The sequence below is a fragment of the Gorilla gorilla genome, chromosome 13 (assembly GCF_029281585.2).
Source record: "Gorilla gorilla gorilla isolate KB3781 chromosome 13, NHGRI_mGorGor1-v2.1_pri, whole genome shotgun sequence".
Lineage (NCBI taxonomy): Eukaryota > Metazoa > Chordata > Mammalia > Primates > Hominidae > Gorilla > Gorilla gorilla.
Window position 1 is genome coordinate 58,086,875 of NC_073237.2, and position 20,259 is coordinate 58,107,133.

The 20,259-nt window shown below is 36.7% G+C and overlaps 1 protein-coding gene across 2 annotated transcripts in view; it reads right to left on the bottom strand.

Moving 5' to 3' along the window:
- Positions 1 to 2,852: 2,852 nt before the first annotated feature.
- Positions 2,853 to 20,259, bottom strand: part of UHRF2 (ubiquitin like with PHD and ring finger domains 2) — a 93,620-nt gene continuing 76,213 nt past the window's right edge. Inside the window, exons 10-16 of one of the 2 annotated variants that reach the window (XM_004047791.5) lie at positions 16,061 to 16,167; positions 12,631 to 12,793; positions 11,834 to 11,974; positions 10,063 to 10,159; positions 9,291 to 9,448; positions 5,232 to 5,330; positions 2,853 to 3,874 (exon numbers count right to left, since the gene is read on the bottom strand). In XM_004047791.5, the coding sequence (XP_004047839.1) occupies positions 3,728 to 3,874; positions 5,232 to 5,330; positions 9,291 to 9,448; positions 10,063 to 10,159; positions 11,834 to 11,974; positions 12,631 to 12,793; positions 16,061 to 16,167 (912 nt within the window). In that variant the 3' untranslated portion in view covers positions 2,853 to 3,727. Of the gene's footprint in view, positions 3,875 to 5,231; positions 5,331 to 9,290; positions 9,502 to 10,062; positions 10,160 to 11,833; positions 11,975 to 12,630; positions 12,794 to 16,060; positions 16,168 to 20,259 lie in introns of those variants that run through there. The other variant, XM_055350600.2, reaches the window with a different exon arrangement.

The window sequence follows — 20,259 nt, forward strand, 5'->3', positions numbered from 1 at the left end:
CCGATTTTCTTATATCCAGTGAAGGTATATCATCTTTTTTCTGTGTAGGATTAGATTAAGTCAGGTTACTAAATATCACTTCCTTCAGGAATTGTGACAGTCTAGCTGTAGGGACCAGACAGAGTGGGCAAGCAAGGGTAACTCTTTCCAGTGTAAGCTCATGGTGAATGGGCCACCAAGCTCAATTCTTGCAATCAGGGCTGTCCTGAATAATAGGGAAAGGTTTCGTTCTTAATAGGCAAATAGCAGATATTGGGCATCAGAGCAGATCTCTACTCAGCTCTTCCAAGCAGGATCTATACTGAAATCCAAAGTTTTAAGTATATAGGTAGGGCCCCTTTCTGTTAGCTGTTATAACAGGGTTATGAGAGAGTTATGGATGTTTAGATTGCCAGCTTCTGAAACTTTGCCAGCTTCCAAAAGTTTACCAATATACTCAAACACTAGCATGCACATATTTGTTGAGTGAACCATATTACTTAGAAGTGAGTAAAACCAGAAAAAAAAGTTTAAATCCTATCCAAATTAAAGTGATTGATTACTTCATAGTAATCACTGTAACCTACCAAATGTAACAAATTCCAGTGAAAAAAGCTTCTTTCAAACTTAGGACTAAAGAGACAACCAGGTATTATGTACCTCCTGAAGGACAACCACATCACCTATGACAAAGTCTTACCCATCCCCTGCCCCCAAAAGTCAAGTCTGAATCTGGTCATGCTTTAATTCTAAACTACCAATTAACTGAAAATAAAGAGAAACATGTTAAACTACACCACAGGGTTCCATTATCTATGTTCTGTCAGAAATGCTTCAGAACAAACAATCCAATTTCAACACACTAATTGCAAAGGGGAAGAGGGGGAAGAAAGATTGAGGGGATGTGAGGGGATGTATACAGATTAAAATATTCTTAAGAGATAGCAATTAATCACAATGTGAGGTCTTTATTTGGATCCTGATTCAGACAAACCAACTGAAAACAAAACAGCAATTTATGACATTTGAGACTATGGAAATTGGAACATTTACTAGATATTTGATGATGTAAAGAAACTGTTTAGTATTGTGGTTATGTGTCCTAAAAGTCCCCATTTTCTAGATACCAAGTGAAATATTATGTAAAAGAACCTTGATGATTCAAAGGTTCAATAATAATAATTGCTTAGCTTTGGGCCATTCTTCACATCTGTGAATATGCTAAGCCACAGCCTTCTTTCCTAGTCTATCATGTTATAGCTAGAGTTCAGACAATACAAAGTGGAACTGTGGGAATCAGCTATCTTGCTAATCAAAGTGGTAGAAATAAACCAGTTCAAGTAGCTGAAACTGGAAGATATTTCCCACTCTTCATGCAGAAATGTGGCCAATACGAGAGGGGATATAGTATGAATGATGCAATTTAATGATTCATTTTCAATTTAAGAAGATCCTATTTAAATTCAATGCTTCAAAATAAAAATGATTCCAATGTTTAGCTCTAAAAGACATAGTTCCAGGTATTTCCCACAACCTGATGTGGAATTTAGTTACATTCAGGAAAAGCACTGAAACTAGTTGGCCATATATCCAAGAGTGAGGGCCTGCCTATATAGCAAACATCACCAGCTCTGGACACAAGACTGCCTAAGTTTATGGCACAGATCCACCTTCTGATTGTTGTATGACCTTTGGTCAAGTTATTTAACCTTTTTGTGCCACTGATATTCACCCATAAGACAGGGATAGCATTTGTTGTTGGTAGAATTCAATGAATACACATAATATCTACAAATGACTAGTACAAAGTAAGTATTCAATGAATGATATTTATATGGCTGTGAACTTAGGGATGCAAGGACTGACTGGATCACATTAAAACTTTTCTCTGATGAAAACAATGTAGTTTTTTGGGGGTGTGTGGTGGTCAACAGGGTCTTGCTCTGTCACCCAGGCTAAAGTGCAGTGGTGTGATCATGGCTCACTACAGCCTCAATTTCCTGGGCTCAAGCAATCCTCCCACGTCAGCCTCCCAGGTAGCTGGGACTACAGGCACACACTGCCACACCCTGCTGATTTTATTTTTTGAGAGACAGGGTCTTGTAATGCTGCCCAGGCTGGTCTTGAATTCCTGTGCTCAAGTAATCCTCCTACCTTGGCGTCCCACAGGGATTACAGGTATAAGCCGCCATGCCTGGACTAGCAGTATAGTTTAGAGAATAGAACAACATTTTAAAACATTCTTATGTCTGTGAAATAAGTAGCACTGATTAGACTAAAACTGAACACAGGACAGAAACTACAGAAAATGGTCACTAGATTACCATTTTAAATTTTTTTCCTATTAGAATAAACTTAAAAACAAAAAACAAAAAACAAACTGAGGGCCGAGTGCAGTGGCTCATGCCTATAATCCCAGCACCTTGGGAGGCCAAGGCAGGCGTATCACGAGGTCAGGAGATCAAGACCAACCTGGCCAACACGGTGAAACCCCGTCTTTACTAAAAATAGAAAAACAAAATTGGCTGGGCGTGGTGGCAGGCGCCTGTAGTCCCAGCTACTTGGGAGGCTGAGGTGGGAGAATGGCGTGAACCCAGAAGACAGAGCTTGCAGTGAGCCGAGATTGTGCCACTGCACTCCAGCCTGGGCAACAGAGCAAGACTCCATCTCAAAAAACCAACCAAACAAACAAACAAAAACTGAGGAAGAAATTTGTTCTGAGTGCTTAAGATTTCATTCTGGCTCTCATTACCAGTACAAAGTAAAAAAAATGTTTCAATAGAGATGCACAATGAAAAACTCCAGAAATATAGGATCCTTTAAAACTGATAACATAAGCCAGACAAGTGTAAAAAAGTAAGCAAAATGAGCTGTTTTTCTGATCATAAAATATTTATTAAGGTATACTTTAGGGAATATAGTGAATATAAAATTTAGGATCACAATATGAAGCAATTTCAAATCCTCTCAAAGGTCAGCACAGCCCTCAAAACTCTGCAGATGTAAAACCACTGGTGAGACACTAAAAGCAGTTCGACTAGTACAGAAGTGGATTTTCATGAACATTTACAACTAGAGCATATGAATACCTCTTTTAAGTGCAAAACCACACCACATTACACTAATGCAGCAACAATGCATTCATTATTGTTCTCATTAGTCATTAGTAGTCAACTTGCATAAAACACCAGAAAAAAGCACAATGGAGTTCACAAAGTGGGCTAAAAAAAATGAACCTGTCCTTGCAAAACACACATTGTAATGGAAGAAGAGACGTTAAAAAAGTATATGCACACTTTAGAAGCTGTGTTCATTCCAAGGATCTCAAGTGTCATTTCCTTTTCTGTAAAATCAAATTACAAGAACCAGGCACAACTAATATTTGGGAGGCAGTGTGTAGCTAAAATTTCATTTAACTAGTTATTCAATGATTTTTAAAATCCCCATAAATCTTTTCTGTCCTGAGGTAGTTGCAAAATAAATCATAACTTGGATATCAACTAGAGCTGAGGCTTTGACTTTTTACTCATTAAAACTAGTTGTTACAGGAACTACCTTTAGATATTTAAAAGACAGTTGAGAAATGGGCCTCTTACTACACACACAAGATGATGGCTATGTGGGAAAGAGGATTAGCTGCTTCAGAACGTGAGAGATACAGTCCACCATTTCTTCCACCCTCCCCACCCATTTTAGATTCTTTATTGTCCAAAAAGCCACCATGAACAACACAGTGAAAGCAGGCAGATCATCGTCCTTTGCTGTAGCCAGGGAAGAAAAGGTCAAGTAGAGTCTGCAGAATCTCATTGGGAATCATGATGTAATTCTGGCCAAGATCATGCCGGCAAGCAGGGCAGGAGAAAACCTGTGCCTTAAAGGAGCGCTGTAGGCAATCCTATGGTAAAAACAAAAACATCCAATTTAATCTGAGCATAAAGCATGTAAGTACTCAGCAACTTATGCTTTTAAATAGGAACCAGAAACTGGTAATGAGAGAAATGTACAGAATGAACAAACATAAAGGCTTGAATCTGCACTATGGAAAAGGCTACAGTCATGGCTTTAGTTTCATCTCTGGCAGATATTGGGAGCCTTCAGGTAAATTATTTATGTAATTTGTGCATCAGTTTCCTCATCTACTAAAATGGTGGAGTTAGAGATTACATATGGTTGCCACTAGCCTAATCTTCTGGGTTAGATTTTAACCCTGTCCATTCTAAACAGAGCCCTAGAGGGGGGGAAAAAATCAGGATTCCCTTGCTTAGAAATGAATTTTATATTTTACCAAATCACTTAACACATATGGTGAGTCTTCCAAAAATATACTTAGCAGCCAGGTATGGTGGCTCATGCCTGTTATCCCAGCACTCTGGGAGGCTGAGGCAGGTGGATCACCTTAGGTCAGGCATTCAAGACTAACCTGGCCAACATGGTGAAACCCTGTCTCTACTAAAAAATACAAAAATTAGCTGGGCAGGGTGGTGAATGCTTGTACTCCCAGCTACTCCGCAGGCTGAGACAGGAGACTTGCTTGAAATGGGGAGGCAGAGGTTACAGTGAGCCCAGATCGCACCACTACACTCTACCCTGAACAACAGAGTGAGATTCCGTCAAAAAAATAAAAAAAATTATATATATATATATACACACACACACACACATATATATATATATATTTAGCAGTACTAAATACATTAAACATACAGTTAACTCAAGATCAGGCACAAACTCGTATGTAGATTTGTTTCCATTTTATAAAAGAAACTGAAGTTCTGAAGTTAGGGCACATAATCACCACTGGGTAGAGCAAGATTCAAACCTTGGCTTGACTAAAACACAAACTTTCCTTTTACACCACACTGAAAACACAATATTCAATTCATCTGGGCATGATGCTAGGTATAAACTGTTTTATATTATTTATTAATGAAAACACTCCAGTTTGCACTATAATATATAAAACATATAAGCTATTACAGACAAGAGCAATGACCTCTTACCTTCTTTCCCATTTCAGCCCCTCCTCAAAATTCCAAACATGATAGATATCTCAAATGACACATATTTGAATTATTATCACTATCTAATTAAAACATGCATTTACCACCAAGACGTAACTAAATGCTTCTTAACTAGAAGGTTCCACAACTATCCTGCTTCATGGAAAATGCTTCTTAGCATGCTAAAAACAGGTATAGAAATTAGTGTGCCTTCATGCCTAACAGGGAAAGTGAGGAAGGAATTCTACTTACTTTACAGACATTGTGGAAGCACTCAGTTGTCACAGGCTGGTAAACTAGCTCCTGACAGCAAACGCACATAAAAGATTGTTCCAATTTTTTCAGAAAATTCTAGAACAGTATCCAAGGATAAGGAAAGAAAAGTTAGCAGTTCATAATATGCTAATAAAATTCATCTACTGTGTATTTCAAAACAGCTAGTAGAGAATAATTCAAATGTTCCCAGCGTAAAAGATAAATGTTTATAGTGATGAACATTCCAATTACCCTGATTATGTTATATGAACATATCAAAATTTCACATGTATCCCAAAATATATCCATCTATTATTTAGCAATAAAAATGTTTCAGTCACATTTAATGTCTTCTATTTAGAGGCCGGGCGCGGTAGCTCACGCCTGTAATCCCAGCACTTTGGGAGGCCAAGGCAGGCGGATCACAAGGTCAGGAGATCGACACCATCCTGGCTAACACAGTGAAACCCCGTCTCTACTAAAAATACAAAAAATTAGCTGGGCGTGGCGGCATGCGCCTGTAGTCCCAGCTGCTGGGGAGGCTGAGGCAGGAGAATGGAGTGAACCAAGAAGGTGGACCTTGCAGTGAGCTGAGATCATGCCACTGCACTCCAGCCTGGGCGACAGAGCGAGACTCCATCTTAAAAAAAAAAAAAAAAAAAAAAAGTCTTCTATTTAAAAAAATCAAGTAGTCTTGATTTTAACTACCTGAGAAGAGCAAAGTTATATAAAGAAATCCCATTCCATACACATTAGTTTTAAATCAGAGTATTGGGTAGGAAAAGTTGCAAAGTCAATATATGATGTTAAAAAGTCAATGTCCCCCTAAATGTCACATTCCAGGGACAAACTATTTTTCACTTAAAAAATAAAAAAATCATGGGCAACTTGTCTCAAGGTCATTACATACTGACTGCCTTTTTTCAAAAAGCTGTTTTGCACAGTATTCCAATGTATGAACATGTATTATCTATTCAATCTTCTGCTGTTATAAAACTTGAATATTTGTCTTTAGGAGCTTAAAAAAAAAAACACTAGGAAACAATACTCTGTAGTATCTAATACCATAAACAAAACATTTATTTTCCTAGGATTATTCTGTCATATTTTACCTCAATCCTAAAATCCCATACCTTCCTGATGCTAATGTTTACTTACAGTAGGACGAAATTACAAAAAGTAGAGCCACCTAATGTAAACATGATCAAATGGATACCCTGTATTCTTCAAAAGCCATTACTGGCTCCATTTCATCTTGGCTGTTTTTTTTTTTTAAGCTAGAAGGAAAACTAGTTTTTTTCCTAAATAGTCATAAAGATAATCCTTCAGTTATTTTAGGTAGTAAGGGAGTGTATTTCATATTTATTTTTTATATTAATAGAAAAAGTAAGGCCAAGCATGGTGGTTCACACATGTAATCCCAGTACTCTGGGAGGCTGAGGCGGGTGGATCATTTGAGGTCAGGAGTGCTAGACCAACCTGGCCAACATGGCCAAAAACGTCTCTAGAAAAAAATACAAGAAATTAGCCGGGCGTGGTGGCAGGTGCCTGCAATCCCAGCTACTTGGGAGGCTGAGGCAGGAGAATCACTTGAACCCAGGAGGTGGAGGTTGCAGTGAGCTGAGATCATGCTACTGTACTTCAGCCTGGGAGACAGACCACAACTCCGTCTCAAAAACAAACAAACAAACAAACAAACAAAAAAACCTTACAAGTTTCAAATTTAAAAATTGAATGTCACATTTCAAAAGATGTCTCATATTAACTGATTTATGAACATGGATCATTAAAGTCAAATACATTACAGACAAAGTATTATAAACACATTTTTAAAGTATGGCAATTATGTGGAGATGCTGAAAACTTTATAACAGGTACTCTCTCCCTAACAAACTCCTTTGTTAATGACCAATATTTAACCTGGTACTTCCATAGTTCCTATAATACGGGTATATCTAATACAGGTATTTTGAGTTACAGGTAGCTACAATGTGCTAGGCACTCATCTCTACAGTGGTAATAAAAAGGCAGTCGGTGCTCTCCTGGAACTTATGTTCCTACAGGAGAGTAAACAAACAAAAACAGTTTCAGATAGTAATAACTGACGAAACAGAGCAAATTGACTCATGCCTATAAACCCAGCTACTTAGGAGGCTGAAGCGGGAGGATTGCCTGAGCCCAGGTGTTTGAGATCAGTCTGGGCAACATAGTAACCCCATCTGTTTGGACTTTTTAAACTAAATTTTAAAGAGTTGCCATTTTAGAAAGGGTAGTTTGGGAAGATCTCTCTGAGGAATCTATTTATACAGACTTAAAGGATATGAAAGAGTGAGACACATGAAAAGAGAATTCCAGTCAGAGAAACAGTATGTATGTAAAGGCCCAGGGGTATCAAGACGTCGAGCGTGTTTAAATAAAACAGTGACCACTGCAGTCAAGCAATCTGGGCACAAGAGTACTAGTTTAAGAGGAGACTACAGATGTAGGTAGGGCTGCTGATCACAGGGCCTTTGGAAGGAGTTTGGACATAAATATATATACACATATGTATTTATTTAAAGTCACTGTTGGCTAACACCTGTTTTTTTCTGGCTTAATAAATGTGTTCCTGGCCTATCTGAAGAGAATGGGCATGAAACTTGTCCAGGGCAATAGTACATAATATCCAGAGTAATCACTAGCAGCAAGGTCACAATAATATGACCTAGGAAGGTCAGATTCTGTCCCAGTGGGACACTACCCATAGGGAAGACAACTTTCACATCACTCAGGTGGCTTTTTCCTCTATCTGTAATTGCTTCTCTCCCACCTACAGTGGAAACTCACCTCAGTTATCACTAACAAGCCCTATCTTTCCCAATCAGAGAATAATTAGGCTGATTAACAACTGCTTCCTGTATCTTAATTTCCTATAAGTGAAAATGAGTGTGACCTAACAAAGTCAGACTCTGCTTATGCCTGGGTGTCTTGGCTAAAATACAAGTAAACACTTCTCAAAGTGTAATCACTTTCCCCTGTCCTCTAAACATGTAAGCTTCATTTTGCCAAAGATAACTCAATGTATCACATTTATAGACAAAGGAAGTAACGATTCCAATATAAATCCAAATATTTGATAAATTTCAGCATTTCTAAAAGTTTAAAAATCATATTTAAAAAATTCTTCCTTAATAATAATGACTCTCTCTCACAAAGGAAACTGTGGAGTGTTTAAAAATCATATTTAAAAAATTCTTCCTTAATAATAATGACCATCTCTCACAAAGGAAACTCTGTAGAGTTTTTGTGTTGCTGCTTTCAGTCTAGATAGAAAAGACATATAGACATAGGGGCACATCAACACTTTGGAGAGAAAGAAAACAGAAAAGTAATTGATTATAAATGACAAGGGGTCAATATTTAATAGAAGATTCAAATTTATAAGTAAAATTAAAAACACAATAAGTGAGAAAAGAATGAAGAGATAGTTCATATTTGAAGACTCCAACTTTAGGGATTTGATAAGAAAGGCTTGTTTGCAAAACACAGCTTAACACAAAGCCCACACATTAATTAACTGTGATTCCTTTTTACTTTAAAATTATGTGATTAATTTAAAGATTAAGAAAAAATGAAAATTTAAAAACATAAAATACTTAATAGATAATCTGGTTAATTTTACCACTTAGTTTAACATGTAGGTTTTGAAAATTGTGCTGAAGTGCTTAAGACTTATGCTGTTAGGTAACTTTGAACTGTAACAAAAACTTTCGTGGTGATTTTTAGATTAAAATGATGATGTTTCACAAACTGAAAATTCTTCTGAGGAACAGTACCTCAAAGTAAAGTAACTTTGGGCATAGAGAAGTCAAAATCCAGCATCTAAGAGGTTTAAAGTAAATTTAGGTGCATGTATATGTGTTGCCTCAGATTATTTCTGAAAGGTAGTCACACTGGATTAGAAAACCGGGTAGGAGGATGAAGTTTTGACTGATGTGTGAAAAACAGACTTCATGAGACAATTATTTATCATTTGTTAATATCAGAATGTTATTATTTAAAAAAATCTTCACATACTGGTCCTTCCACAAGATGTGCAAGCACTTCATCCCACAGCTTCTGGTTTTGACAATCTTCTCTGATGAGATGTTGCTGTTGAGGAGTTAGTTGAAAAGCCTCAATTGCTTCTGCTGAATCTGATGCTTTGTACACTTTGGAGGCACTTGGACAGTCATCTAGATTTATTTTAAAAATGTATCAGCAGACTTACAAGTGGTTCTAAGCAGAACTATGAAACAAAAGAGTTAACTGGCACAAGTAATGTTTAGCAGAAAGATAACCAACATAAAACAGCATGTAATTTCCCCTAAAATTTAGGATACTGTTATTTCGTGCTATTTGGCTCTGACACTATTAAACAAAAGATCCATCTTCTACCATGCCCCCCCAGCCAAATCGTTTGCTTTCATTTAAGTCTCAATTTATTTTCTTAATATTTCTCTTTATTAAAAAGTATGTTGGCTGGATGCAGTGGCTTCTGCCTGTAATCCCAGCACTTTAGGAGGCTGAGGCGGGAGGATCCCTTCAGCCCAGGAGTTCAAGACCAGCTTGGGCATGGAGAAACCCCATCTTTACAAAAAATACAAAAATTAGCCAGGTGTGGTGGTGTACACCTGTGGGCTACTTCGGAGGTTGAGGTAGGTGGATCGCTTGAGCCCAGGAGGTCAAGGCTACAGTGAGCCAAGATCTTTCCACTGCACTCCAGCCTGGGTGACAAGAGTGAGACCCTGTCTCAACAACAACAACAAAAGTATGTTATTATTATTTATATTTTGCAATCATTACCTACCATCTGAAATTGGCCTTTTTGTGGTTCCACTGGGCTGCTTCTTTGACTGTCCTTTAGGCTTCTTCCCTTCTTTATCTGAAGGGTAACCTGCTGGATACTGATGGGGGGAAGAGGGAGAGTACAATGCAGATTTAAGCTTCACAGAGAAGGGGGGTTTAGATCCTGGTGAGAAATTAAAAGGGAGGGGAAGACTACACGTTCCCCAAACTGAAAAACTTTACATAAAAGAAATAGACATTTAAAGGAAAAGAATTCAAAGTACAGACAACTATTAAAATCCCAATTTATGTAGCTGTGACTGCTAAGAGATTCCATTTTATAATACACTGATCTTAAGTTTCAGATCTAAGAAAGATAAGTCTTCAGGAGTTGTGATTAGATTTCCTTAAAGTTTAAGGAAAGTAGAATACAGAAATGAAGGTAAATGAGAACCAATCATAGAGCACAACAGATAGAAAGCAGATAGATTGGATCACAGTAAATTGTGGAGTTGATCTAAAAAAATATCAAGAACATTAAGGGTCAAACTTCTCATCTCCTAAAGTTAGGGGCAGGAGCTTTTACAAGACCTAAAGCAACTAAATTACTAAATCCTCCACCAGCTAAGAGTTAGATTTGAAGTAATACATTCTATCTATCATCCTTATGTTTCAATGGCTACCTTCTTTGAGGGAGTGGGTGGGGTGGGAGAAGCATGCTTTGTAATAACAGTCATGCTTAAAGCACTGTATGTTTCAGGCCTCAATGACTATTACTCATCATAGCAGATGGGCTCACATGCTTCTGCTCACAGTTTCAAATATAACCTATCTAGAACAATGCTCTCAACAGGGACATCTGAAAAATCTTCTGAAAGTGAATTTGACAAAGTTATTTTTATATTAAAAAGAATTATTTTAGTAGTTGTTTTAGCAGTTGATGGTCTTATTTTCAACAATCAATTCTATGAGTTTAAAAAGACAACAAAAACAGAAACAGACTTGCATTAGAAGACACACACTCACCTGCCTGGGTGGTCAGACACTTGCCCATAGTTCAGCCCCTACACATGCAGTGTGGGCAGAGCCAGGGGAAATGATAAAGCTGGCAGTTTTTACGGGAAGCACAACAATGGGGAATGATGGGAGATGAACTCAAACCATGCTCTGAAGTCAGTGTCAGGGACAAATTCTAGGGTATACAGGCAGTGAAGGGATTAATGCAGCCATACCATCAACTATGCACACAAAATCAACGAAGTCTTTATGGGTTAACAGCTGAGCATGGGCAAAGGGGAAAAAAGACAAAGCACTAAAGGTGGTGGCAGGGCAGGGAAGCAGCTTTGCGGGGGAAGAGAGAAAAGGGGTGAGGAAAAATGAGAAAGGGAGAAGGCAGACCACTCTTATAAAGCCACCTCCCCACCCTTCCCCTACCAGAGAGACACCCCCTGTGCCCTCTAGGATAAATGTCCTTTTCCAGGGCCTCCTATACCTAAATTTTATGAATCCCTTTCCCTCACACTTCAAGTCATTTCCAAATTGATTTGGAAATATTTTACTTTTAATTTACAGGTCCAACTTTTCCCAAGCACAACCCTTGGTCCCAGGGCAGTCTGACATCTAGGATACTACCTTTTCTCTTCTTTTCCTCTGTCTATTTGCATGATCTTATTCCTCACCCCTTATAGTCCACCAGTCAATTGCTGTGGGTTATATCCAGTGTTAAGGCATGTAGATAGAAGAGGTGTATATTTTTATGAACACACAGGCAGCCTAGACAAATGTAATCTAACCTGTAAACGTAGACATAATCTCCTTGACCGTTCTATTCCTTCAGAGGTCCAAGGAGCAGGTTCAACATCATCTCTTCTTAAAAGATAGCGCCAAACCAAGAATCCATGGCTTGATGAAATCTCTGGCCAGTATTTCACCACCTAAATCACAATATTTCAGTGCCAGTTTGAGATTTAAAATTTAGACTTATTCATCACATTAGTGGTATCAAAATAATCTTTGCCAGGACTAAATGCAACCTCTGAATATTCTGCTTTGCTGTAAGGATAATAAGTCAAGAATATTCACTAAAACAGTTTTGACCTTAATTCCTATTACAGTACTTCCCATGAGGACAGACTGCTATAAATTTAATAGAGTAACAAGATTATGCTAATTAACAGAATTTTGTATCGTAAAGATGGCAGCAAATGCCTCTTTTTAAACAAAGAATGAAAATCTATTACTATGATGTGCTGCTTTGAAAATCTATTACAACTAAAATCATTCAAAAAGATATATAAAAATCGTTATACAACAGCCAGTTACTTAAATGGCTTTATTATAGAGAACATACACTTACATTTAAAAAAAAAAAAATCTTAACCCAACTCTGCCCCTAGGAACTTGAAATAAGCCTTAAAAGTAAAGTGCTGAAGTTAAGAGTTTGCTTTATGCATCTGTTCAGTTTCCAGAAAAAGTAGCAATATAAGATGGCTACTGTTTCCTCGAGCCCACCCACAGTAGTTCCTTGCAACAACCCTGCCTTGAAAGCCCAGGAAGAATGACAAACAAGATGTCATGCCAGATAGAGCACCTTATAAATGCCATCATATCTGTTGCCTTCTTCAGGAGCATATTTGCTGATCTTCCTCCCTTTAAAACTGCGTATCACTCTGACTGGCTTACCAGCTCTCCAATTCCGAGACTCTGCTCCAATTTTATCATCCAATGGAGCATCACAGTTTAGGGCCAATGCCCTAAAAAACAACAAAGAAGTCTTTATACCATGTAATTTTTCTTCAAGTACACAATCGAGTCATTAGCTCAATTAAAAGGTGAATTATACCTTACCTGATGGTTAAGATTCTATGATTCTTTCCATATTATTCCAGATAATAGGATTATGCTTTCCCCCACCAGCAGAGAAGACAAATCAGTTTTCTGATGTCACCCCCAAGCCAGGGGATTGGTTCTCAGATAGCCTGTAGGGTTCTTCTGAAAGTAATAACATCTGTGCCACGTATAATAGAAAACAACTAGAAATACATGGAATTTTTCTTTAAATAACGTTTGTTGGGGGAAGGGAGAACGTTGGAAAACTAAAGCAAATGATTTTTTCAATAGTGATCTTTGGTAAGGGTGTGAGGTGAATTGCTGGAATAATGTAGAAAGAAATCCAGAAATATAAATTTGTCAGCAAGGTACAAATGACCTTCCCAGGTCTACTTTCCACATTCCAGACAATAGAGAATCCTTAAAGTTTAAAAGATATTAAGAATAAGTGGTGTATGAGAATGTTCTTTAAAGGTCTCCATAAAAAGATAAATTTCAATAAGCCTGAAGCATCCAAATGCCTGTGCTAATGACAATGAAGACTTCTGGCTGCTTGAGATCACTACATTTTACTGATAATGCATTAATGCACGGTCAAAGAAGAACACTGAATTGGAAGTAGTACCTGACTTAGCTGGAACTTATTTAGTATATGCATTCACCTAATAGTAGTAAATCAATGAGCTTATTAGATGTTAGAGAAGACCTTACTCTTGGGAGAACCTAGTTGTACCAAAATCTGTATTTAAGTTATTTTTACTATTTTAAAATAACAATTTTAGAATCAGCTTAAAATTAGCATTTTCCTCTAGGACACCTACGTCTTAAGTGAAAAGAAAACACTGAGAACACTTAAGGTTTAAAAAACAAACAAAAAACAGAACTATACCCAATCTGGTGAAAGCAGATATGACATAAAATACTTCTTCAGGGTTTAATTCTTTTTATGCAGGCTCAAGTTAAAAAAAAATAGACGTTGAGAAAATGACTAACCTATTGAAAAGAAATGTCTTGATCATAGTTATATTTTTAGTGAGTAAATAAACTTGAAAGTATTTTGTTTTAAAAAATAACTTAAATAGCTGTGGTCAAAGAGTTGAAGATTCCCAAGTTACCTTTTTTTTTTAATCTAAAAGGAAGATGCATTAAAATTCTGAGAGGTAGAAAAAAACACAGCCATCAACTCTAGGGCTAGTGTTACGTCTTACTTACAGAATACCTATTGAGATATTACACCTATTTTATCTTAAAGAGCTAGGGTAAGTTTCATTCATGTCACTGAATGGAATGCTTTAATGCTCACAGATACCTTCAGTCATAATTACTGCCACCACTAACTGGCACTGTCAACTCACTTCTGGCTTCAGATAATTAGGCTATTCAAGTATATGAAAAGAGTCCAAGAGGATGAAACTAGGCAATACAGCAACAAAGCTCCTCCATTAATCTATCTGCCACTCAACCAGTCAGGTGCCTCTGACTGCCCTGATAAAAGATGGCCAGGTTACTTTGCTGCCCTCTTCAGTTTCTTAAAGTTTGAAAAGCTGGGAAGAAATAGGAATAAACTCAGAAGCAAGAAGGTGTGGAACTACCTCTTAGCAAAGAAGCAAAAATGAATTCAACCATACACTACTGGGCAAAGAGTATACTATGGGTCAGAGCAAAGTGCCTTTCACCTCAGTTTTCATGTTTGTAAGACATACAGGTACCTTTGCCCAAGCACTTTTACAATCACAAGGCGTATTCACAACTTAACGTATAAACTGACCAGATGTTAAAGTCTCTCTGATAATTCAATCCTAAATTGTTTTCAGTTGATATTTCATTTTCACTATCTCCTCTTTATAGCAAACATGTTTACTGCTTGTCAATTATTTTCTAATGAGATTGTAGCGGTACTTATCAGATTGTCCAAAAGTGTGAAAGGAATCTTAACATGTACATTACAATGGTGGGTAGTTATGAAGGAAGTTCCTTTCAAGCAAAATTATCGATTATTAAAGGGAAAAATAATTTTCAGATTTGACAACTTGAAAGAGTACTTTTGCAAATTTGAGATACATTTTCATGGACAAAAACACATCAAAATATTTAAGACATTCTTCTTGAAGGACTGCTTTCTTGCTAGAAAAGAATAGCTAAGCTCCTGTCTCAAGAATGTTTTCACCAGCAAATCTGACCTGTCTCCTCTGCTGGTTCAGTAAAAATAATCCTACTATCAGAAACAATATAGAACACATAAAAACAGAGATTCTATGTAAATTGATACGCACGAAAGTCTTGAAATCATACTGGTATATTCTTTACATCACACAGTAATCAGAAATTAAGGGGACACTACTTAAAACTGAGTGATTTAGACTCAAAGTGAAAAACACTCACTTTTACTCAATCGACAAAATACCCTTAATAACAGGATATAAAAACTGTTAACTTTATGAAATGTTTACAAAAATTTCAGTAGGACAAACTATAATGTGATTTTTGCTATCTGGTGGTCTGGGTTACTTATTAATATTGGTATTAGCATGCATTTATAAAATAAAACATTTTGAAATTAATAAATTTTCTGTACCCATGGGAGCTGAGATGTCATTAGTATTTCTATAGAATAAAGATCAGCACACGGTGGCTCTTTTGTAATGTCTTAAGGGGATTTAGTTAGAAAAGATCACTTTTGTAACTAAATGAACATTCCCTTTAACAACTCTTAGAAGATATCTGATTAGCAGACATTCTAAAAGTATATTCAGTACAGATCTGATTAAGTTACCTTATGTTTCATTTATGTACATAAATGTGGCTCCCAAACATAACTTTATTTCAAATTACTGAGTTTACTCTAAAAAGGAGTTTGTCACTTTTAGCTTTGACCAATGGAGTAGTAGACAAGCCGCCTTATTCTCAATTTCATTTAAATTACACAGGCTCCTTTCCTTCAAAGTTGTCAACATTTTCAAATGCATATCACATGTATTCAGTAAGACTAGAAATTATGGCATTTAAAAAATAACAGTATAAAGATATGTTAGGATGCTGATAAACAATTACATAATCAGGCACTGGAATTTTAATTTCAGATCTTTAACTCCCAGTTTGAAATTCTCCTCTGCAACGTAAGTTACAATTTACAGTCCTATAATGAAACTTTTATTCAATGTTCAAATTCTAAACAGTGTCTATAGTAGTACCTGTTCATGTTTGTTAATGTTTGATCAGCTGAAGGTGCGCCAATTCTTTTGTTACCAGCAAGATTTTTACCACCGCTTCCAGTGTATGTGAACTCATCACCTCGGTCCTGTCAGAGAAGATTTTCTTTATTAAGAAAGCCAAACCCAAGTATAATTTCATCAATTCTTATTTCAGAGTCAAAACATTTCATTAGGATGTTATGAGCTGACATTTTCTCTTGAGGCATCTCCCAAAATAATGCAAAATTTAAATGCAATCTTGTGTGTAGTATACTTTCAAGTTATATAACTTGACCTAACACTTTCACTTTAAATTATACTTTTCAACATCTCCAAATATGGTTAGTCTCATGCTATATATGTAGTAAAATAATCAACAGAATGTTACAAACAAGGTAAGGTCTTATGGATTTAAATATTATATTTTATTCAATTCAATGTTAAAACTTAGCAATACTAGCTTGTAGGTTCTTTATAGATAATACCACTTCAACAAACACTCCATAACCAAATTTCCAACTGACATCTACATCATACCTAAGTGTGCTGCCTCAAATTTCAAATTCTGGCATTGACAATAAATAAGTACTACAAAAGCAAATTTACCTAAAAACTTCACATTAACTTTTTTTTTGAGACAGAGTCTTGCTCTGTCACTCAGGCTGGAGTGCGATGGCACAATCTCGGCTCGCTGTAGCCTCTGCCTCCCAGGTTCAATCGATTCTCCTGCCTCAGCCTCCCAAGCAGCTGGGATTACAGGAATGTGCCACTACGCCTGTCTAGCTTTTGTATTTTTAGTAGAGATGGGGTTTCGTCTTGTTGGCCATGTTGGTCTCCAACTCCCGGTCTCAAGTGATCCACCCGCCTTGGCCTCCCAAAGTGCTGGGATTACAGGCATGACCCACTGTGCCCTGGCTTTCATGTTAAAATTCTAACCGCATAGTTAAGTTCTCTTTATTTTACATTCTGTGGATTCACCCATATCACACATTCAGGTAAAAAGCCTCCCATTAAGAAGAAATTTGGAAAAAATTTGAAAAATCTAGAAGTAGTATAAAGTATCTACTAAATGTAAAAAAAAAAAAAAGCCAAAAGCTCTCCAATTACTTCTATAGCGGCTACAAATTTATATGGATATTATTGTCTCTATCTGATTCAGTACTTGAAACAAATTAAGAAAAGTAACTATCAGTGCACAATTAATTCTACTAACACTAGCAAAATAGTGATTCTTTAATGCAAGATCATTTTAATTAGTTTAGACAACTTAGACAATGATGTTGTGTCTACTAAATTCTTATTATAGAAGTCAATTATTTATACTTTGTTTTTCCCTTGGATTAAAAGCCACAAATAAACATCTCATGGTCTTAAAGTGTTATTGGTCCAAAACCCTTAAATTTACTTTCACCTTTTGTTAATCCAATATTAAGGTCTACATATTTTTTAAACAAGGTATTACGAAACTTAATCTTTAGTATGTATTCTATGAGAAGGAATTCTAATAAATACGTACATCTAGAACAGTTTAGAATACTTCTTAAACTGATCAAAACCAGTCTTCCACCCGGTATCTGGACAGACTCCACAATATTCATATTCATAACTCTGTCAACTTTTCAAGTTATTATGGGAGTGCCATAAAGAAAAAGTAATGGAAAGTAAGAGAGCATAATAAGACAAATGTAAGCTAAATAGTATTTAAAACATTTCTGATTATTCTTCAAGCAGCAAATCAAGGAAACATGGCTAAAATTCTGTACCATTAACTCATTTGTACTTTAATCATTACATCAACAAAAACATTATATTATCACGAGGGAAAAAACTGTCAAGACTGTAAGAGCTCAAACCATATTATTTCAGGTTATTTTTCCTATGGAAAGGCCAGGCGCAATGGTTCATGCCTGTAATCCCAGCACTGTGGGAGGCCAAAGCAGGAGGCCTGCTTGAGCCCAGGAGTTCAAGACCAGCCTGGGTGACATAGCGAGACCTTGTCTCTATTAAAAAATAAAAATAAAATATTTTTCCTATGGAAAAATAATAAGCCTAAATTTGTTGCATCTTCTAGTCAATGATCCATTAAATTGTGCCTGGCAGGCAGTAGCCTAAACAAGTTCTGCTGCCTGGGAAGAGCTCACATAAAGCAGCTCTATCTACACAAGGGACACAGCACTGCCCCAAAGTAACTCAGTTCTTCAGTTATTCCCAACCTCTATTCTTCTCCCAAGCTGCTAAAGCAACTGCCTAAGACAACAAGCTGGATGCTCACATTCTTGCCATCATCAAGATCAGGTGGAAGACCTTTATCCCAAACTTCTCAGCCTCCTCCCTACAGACTATCAGATAAATAATTCCAAAGCACAATGAAGACAAACATTCCCCAAACTCCTTTAATGACTTAATTCAAGGTTGTCTAGACCATAGCCTCAAATGTTACCAACTTCTCTCATAATACCCTTTACATCCCTGCAAAACTGTACCACTGCTAGTGTAACACACATCTACTACTGGGGGGTTAGGTGGTGTTAGGAGAAGCATTTTACATATAATTAATTCATTTAAACCTCACAGCAAGCCTTTAAGTACTATAAATCTTATTTTACAGATGTGGCAGAGGTTCAGTAAATCGCCTAAAATCACACAACTAGGAAAAGAGATGGCTCCATAGCCAGGACACAAAACCAAACAGACTCTGGCTTCCGAGTCTTCTCCTGAACGCTGAGCAAACTACTTCTCAAGACAACTGAGAGGATGCAGGTCATCTTTGTGGGTCCTCACTTCTCAGAAGAGGTCACCAAAATACAAGGCACTAAAACTGGCATTTGATTAATTCTTAAGTTACTAGGCTAAAATATTAACTCAGTTATCAGCAGGTAGGCAAGAGTATTACATCCATTCACCCAGACAGAACAAAGATCACTGGCTTCATGAAATTTATACCAAATTCAAGAATTCAGGAAACTTTTTTTCTTAAATGTGAAAAGCTTATTCAGGTTTCCTTTTCCTGATCCTATAGATATACTTGCCTACAATAGAAAGATCAAAAAGTTGAAAATGCTTATAAAATATATAAACATTTCCAGACACATTTTAGCTGTCAATCAAGGCCTATATGTCATCTTAGTCCTAAAATTTTTCTTCACATTATGTAATAGACTTAACTAAGACAATTAGCAGTTCATCAGTACTTATCTCCACAAATGTTTTAACGTTTGACCAGTAAGTATATTCAAAAACATGGAAACAAGAAAATAAACTTCATATATTTAAGATAATATTCTTTTCTTTTTTTTAAAGACAGAGTCTCACTTTGTCATCCAGGCTGGAGTACAGTGATGTGATCTTGGCTCACCGCAACCTCTGCTTCCTGGGTTCAAGTGATTCTCCTGCCCCAGCCTCCCAAGTAGCTGGGATTACAGGCATGCATCATCACGCCTGGGTAATTTTTGCACTTTTAGTAGAGACAGAGTTTCATCATGTTGGCCAGGCTGGTTTCGAAGTCCTGACCTCAAGTGATCAGTCCACCTCGGACTCTGAAAGTGCTGAGATTACAGGCATGAGCCACTGTGATTGGCCTTATTTAATATTCTGCTACAGAGAATATAACTAACATTTGAGTCTGTGCTATGTGCAAAGGGCCACATAAATTATCTCAGTTAATGTAATCATCTTCCCAACATAAAATACTATTTCTTCTTTTTACAGATGGGGAAACTGAGTTACCAGAGTTAAATAATTTAGCCCAAGTCTCAAATACAACAAATGTCAGAGACCAGATCAAATACAATTGCTCAGACACTAAAAACAAATGTTAAAGAGACTACATTTCTAGTTGGTTTATTTATAAAGCCTTCAAAAAATTCCAAGAGCTGACTGTAATAAACTATATAACATCTTCTGTATTTCTGACAAATACATAAAGATATAGCTTCAAAATATGGATGCTAAAGAAGAATGCAAAGGATGAACCTAAATATTTCCATTTCCATTTACTTTGCCATGTTAATATAAATGCACTGCCAAATCCGCCTTTCAGAAAGCCAGCACGCTTTTCTATTTGTCTGAAAACATACTATATTTTGTGTTCTCTCTCCGTAACTACTCAAATTGATTCATCTTTGTAACAATCCATGAAAGCAAGTAAATACCTGAAGACCACATATCTGATGAACGGTAAAAGAAAAAAAAAAAACCCC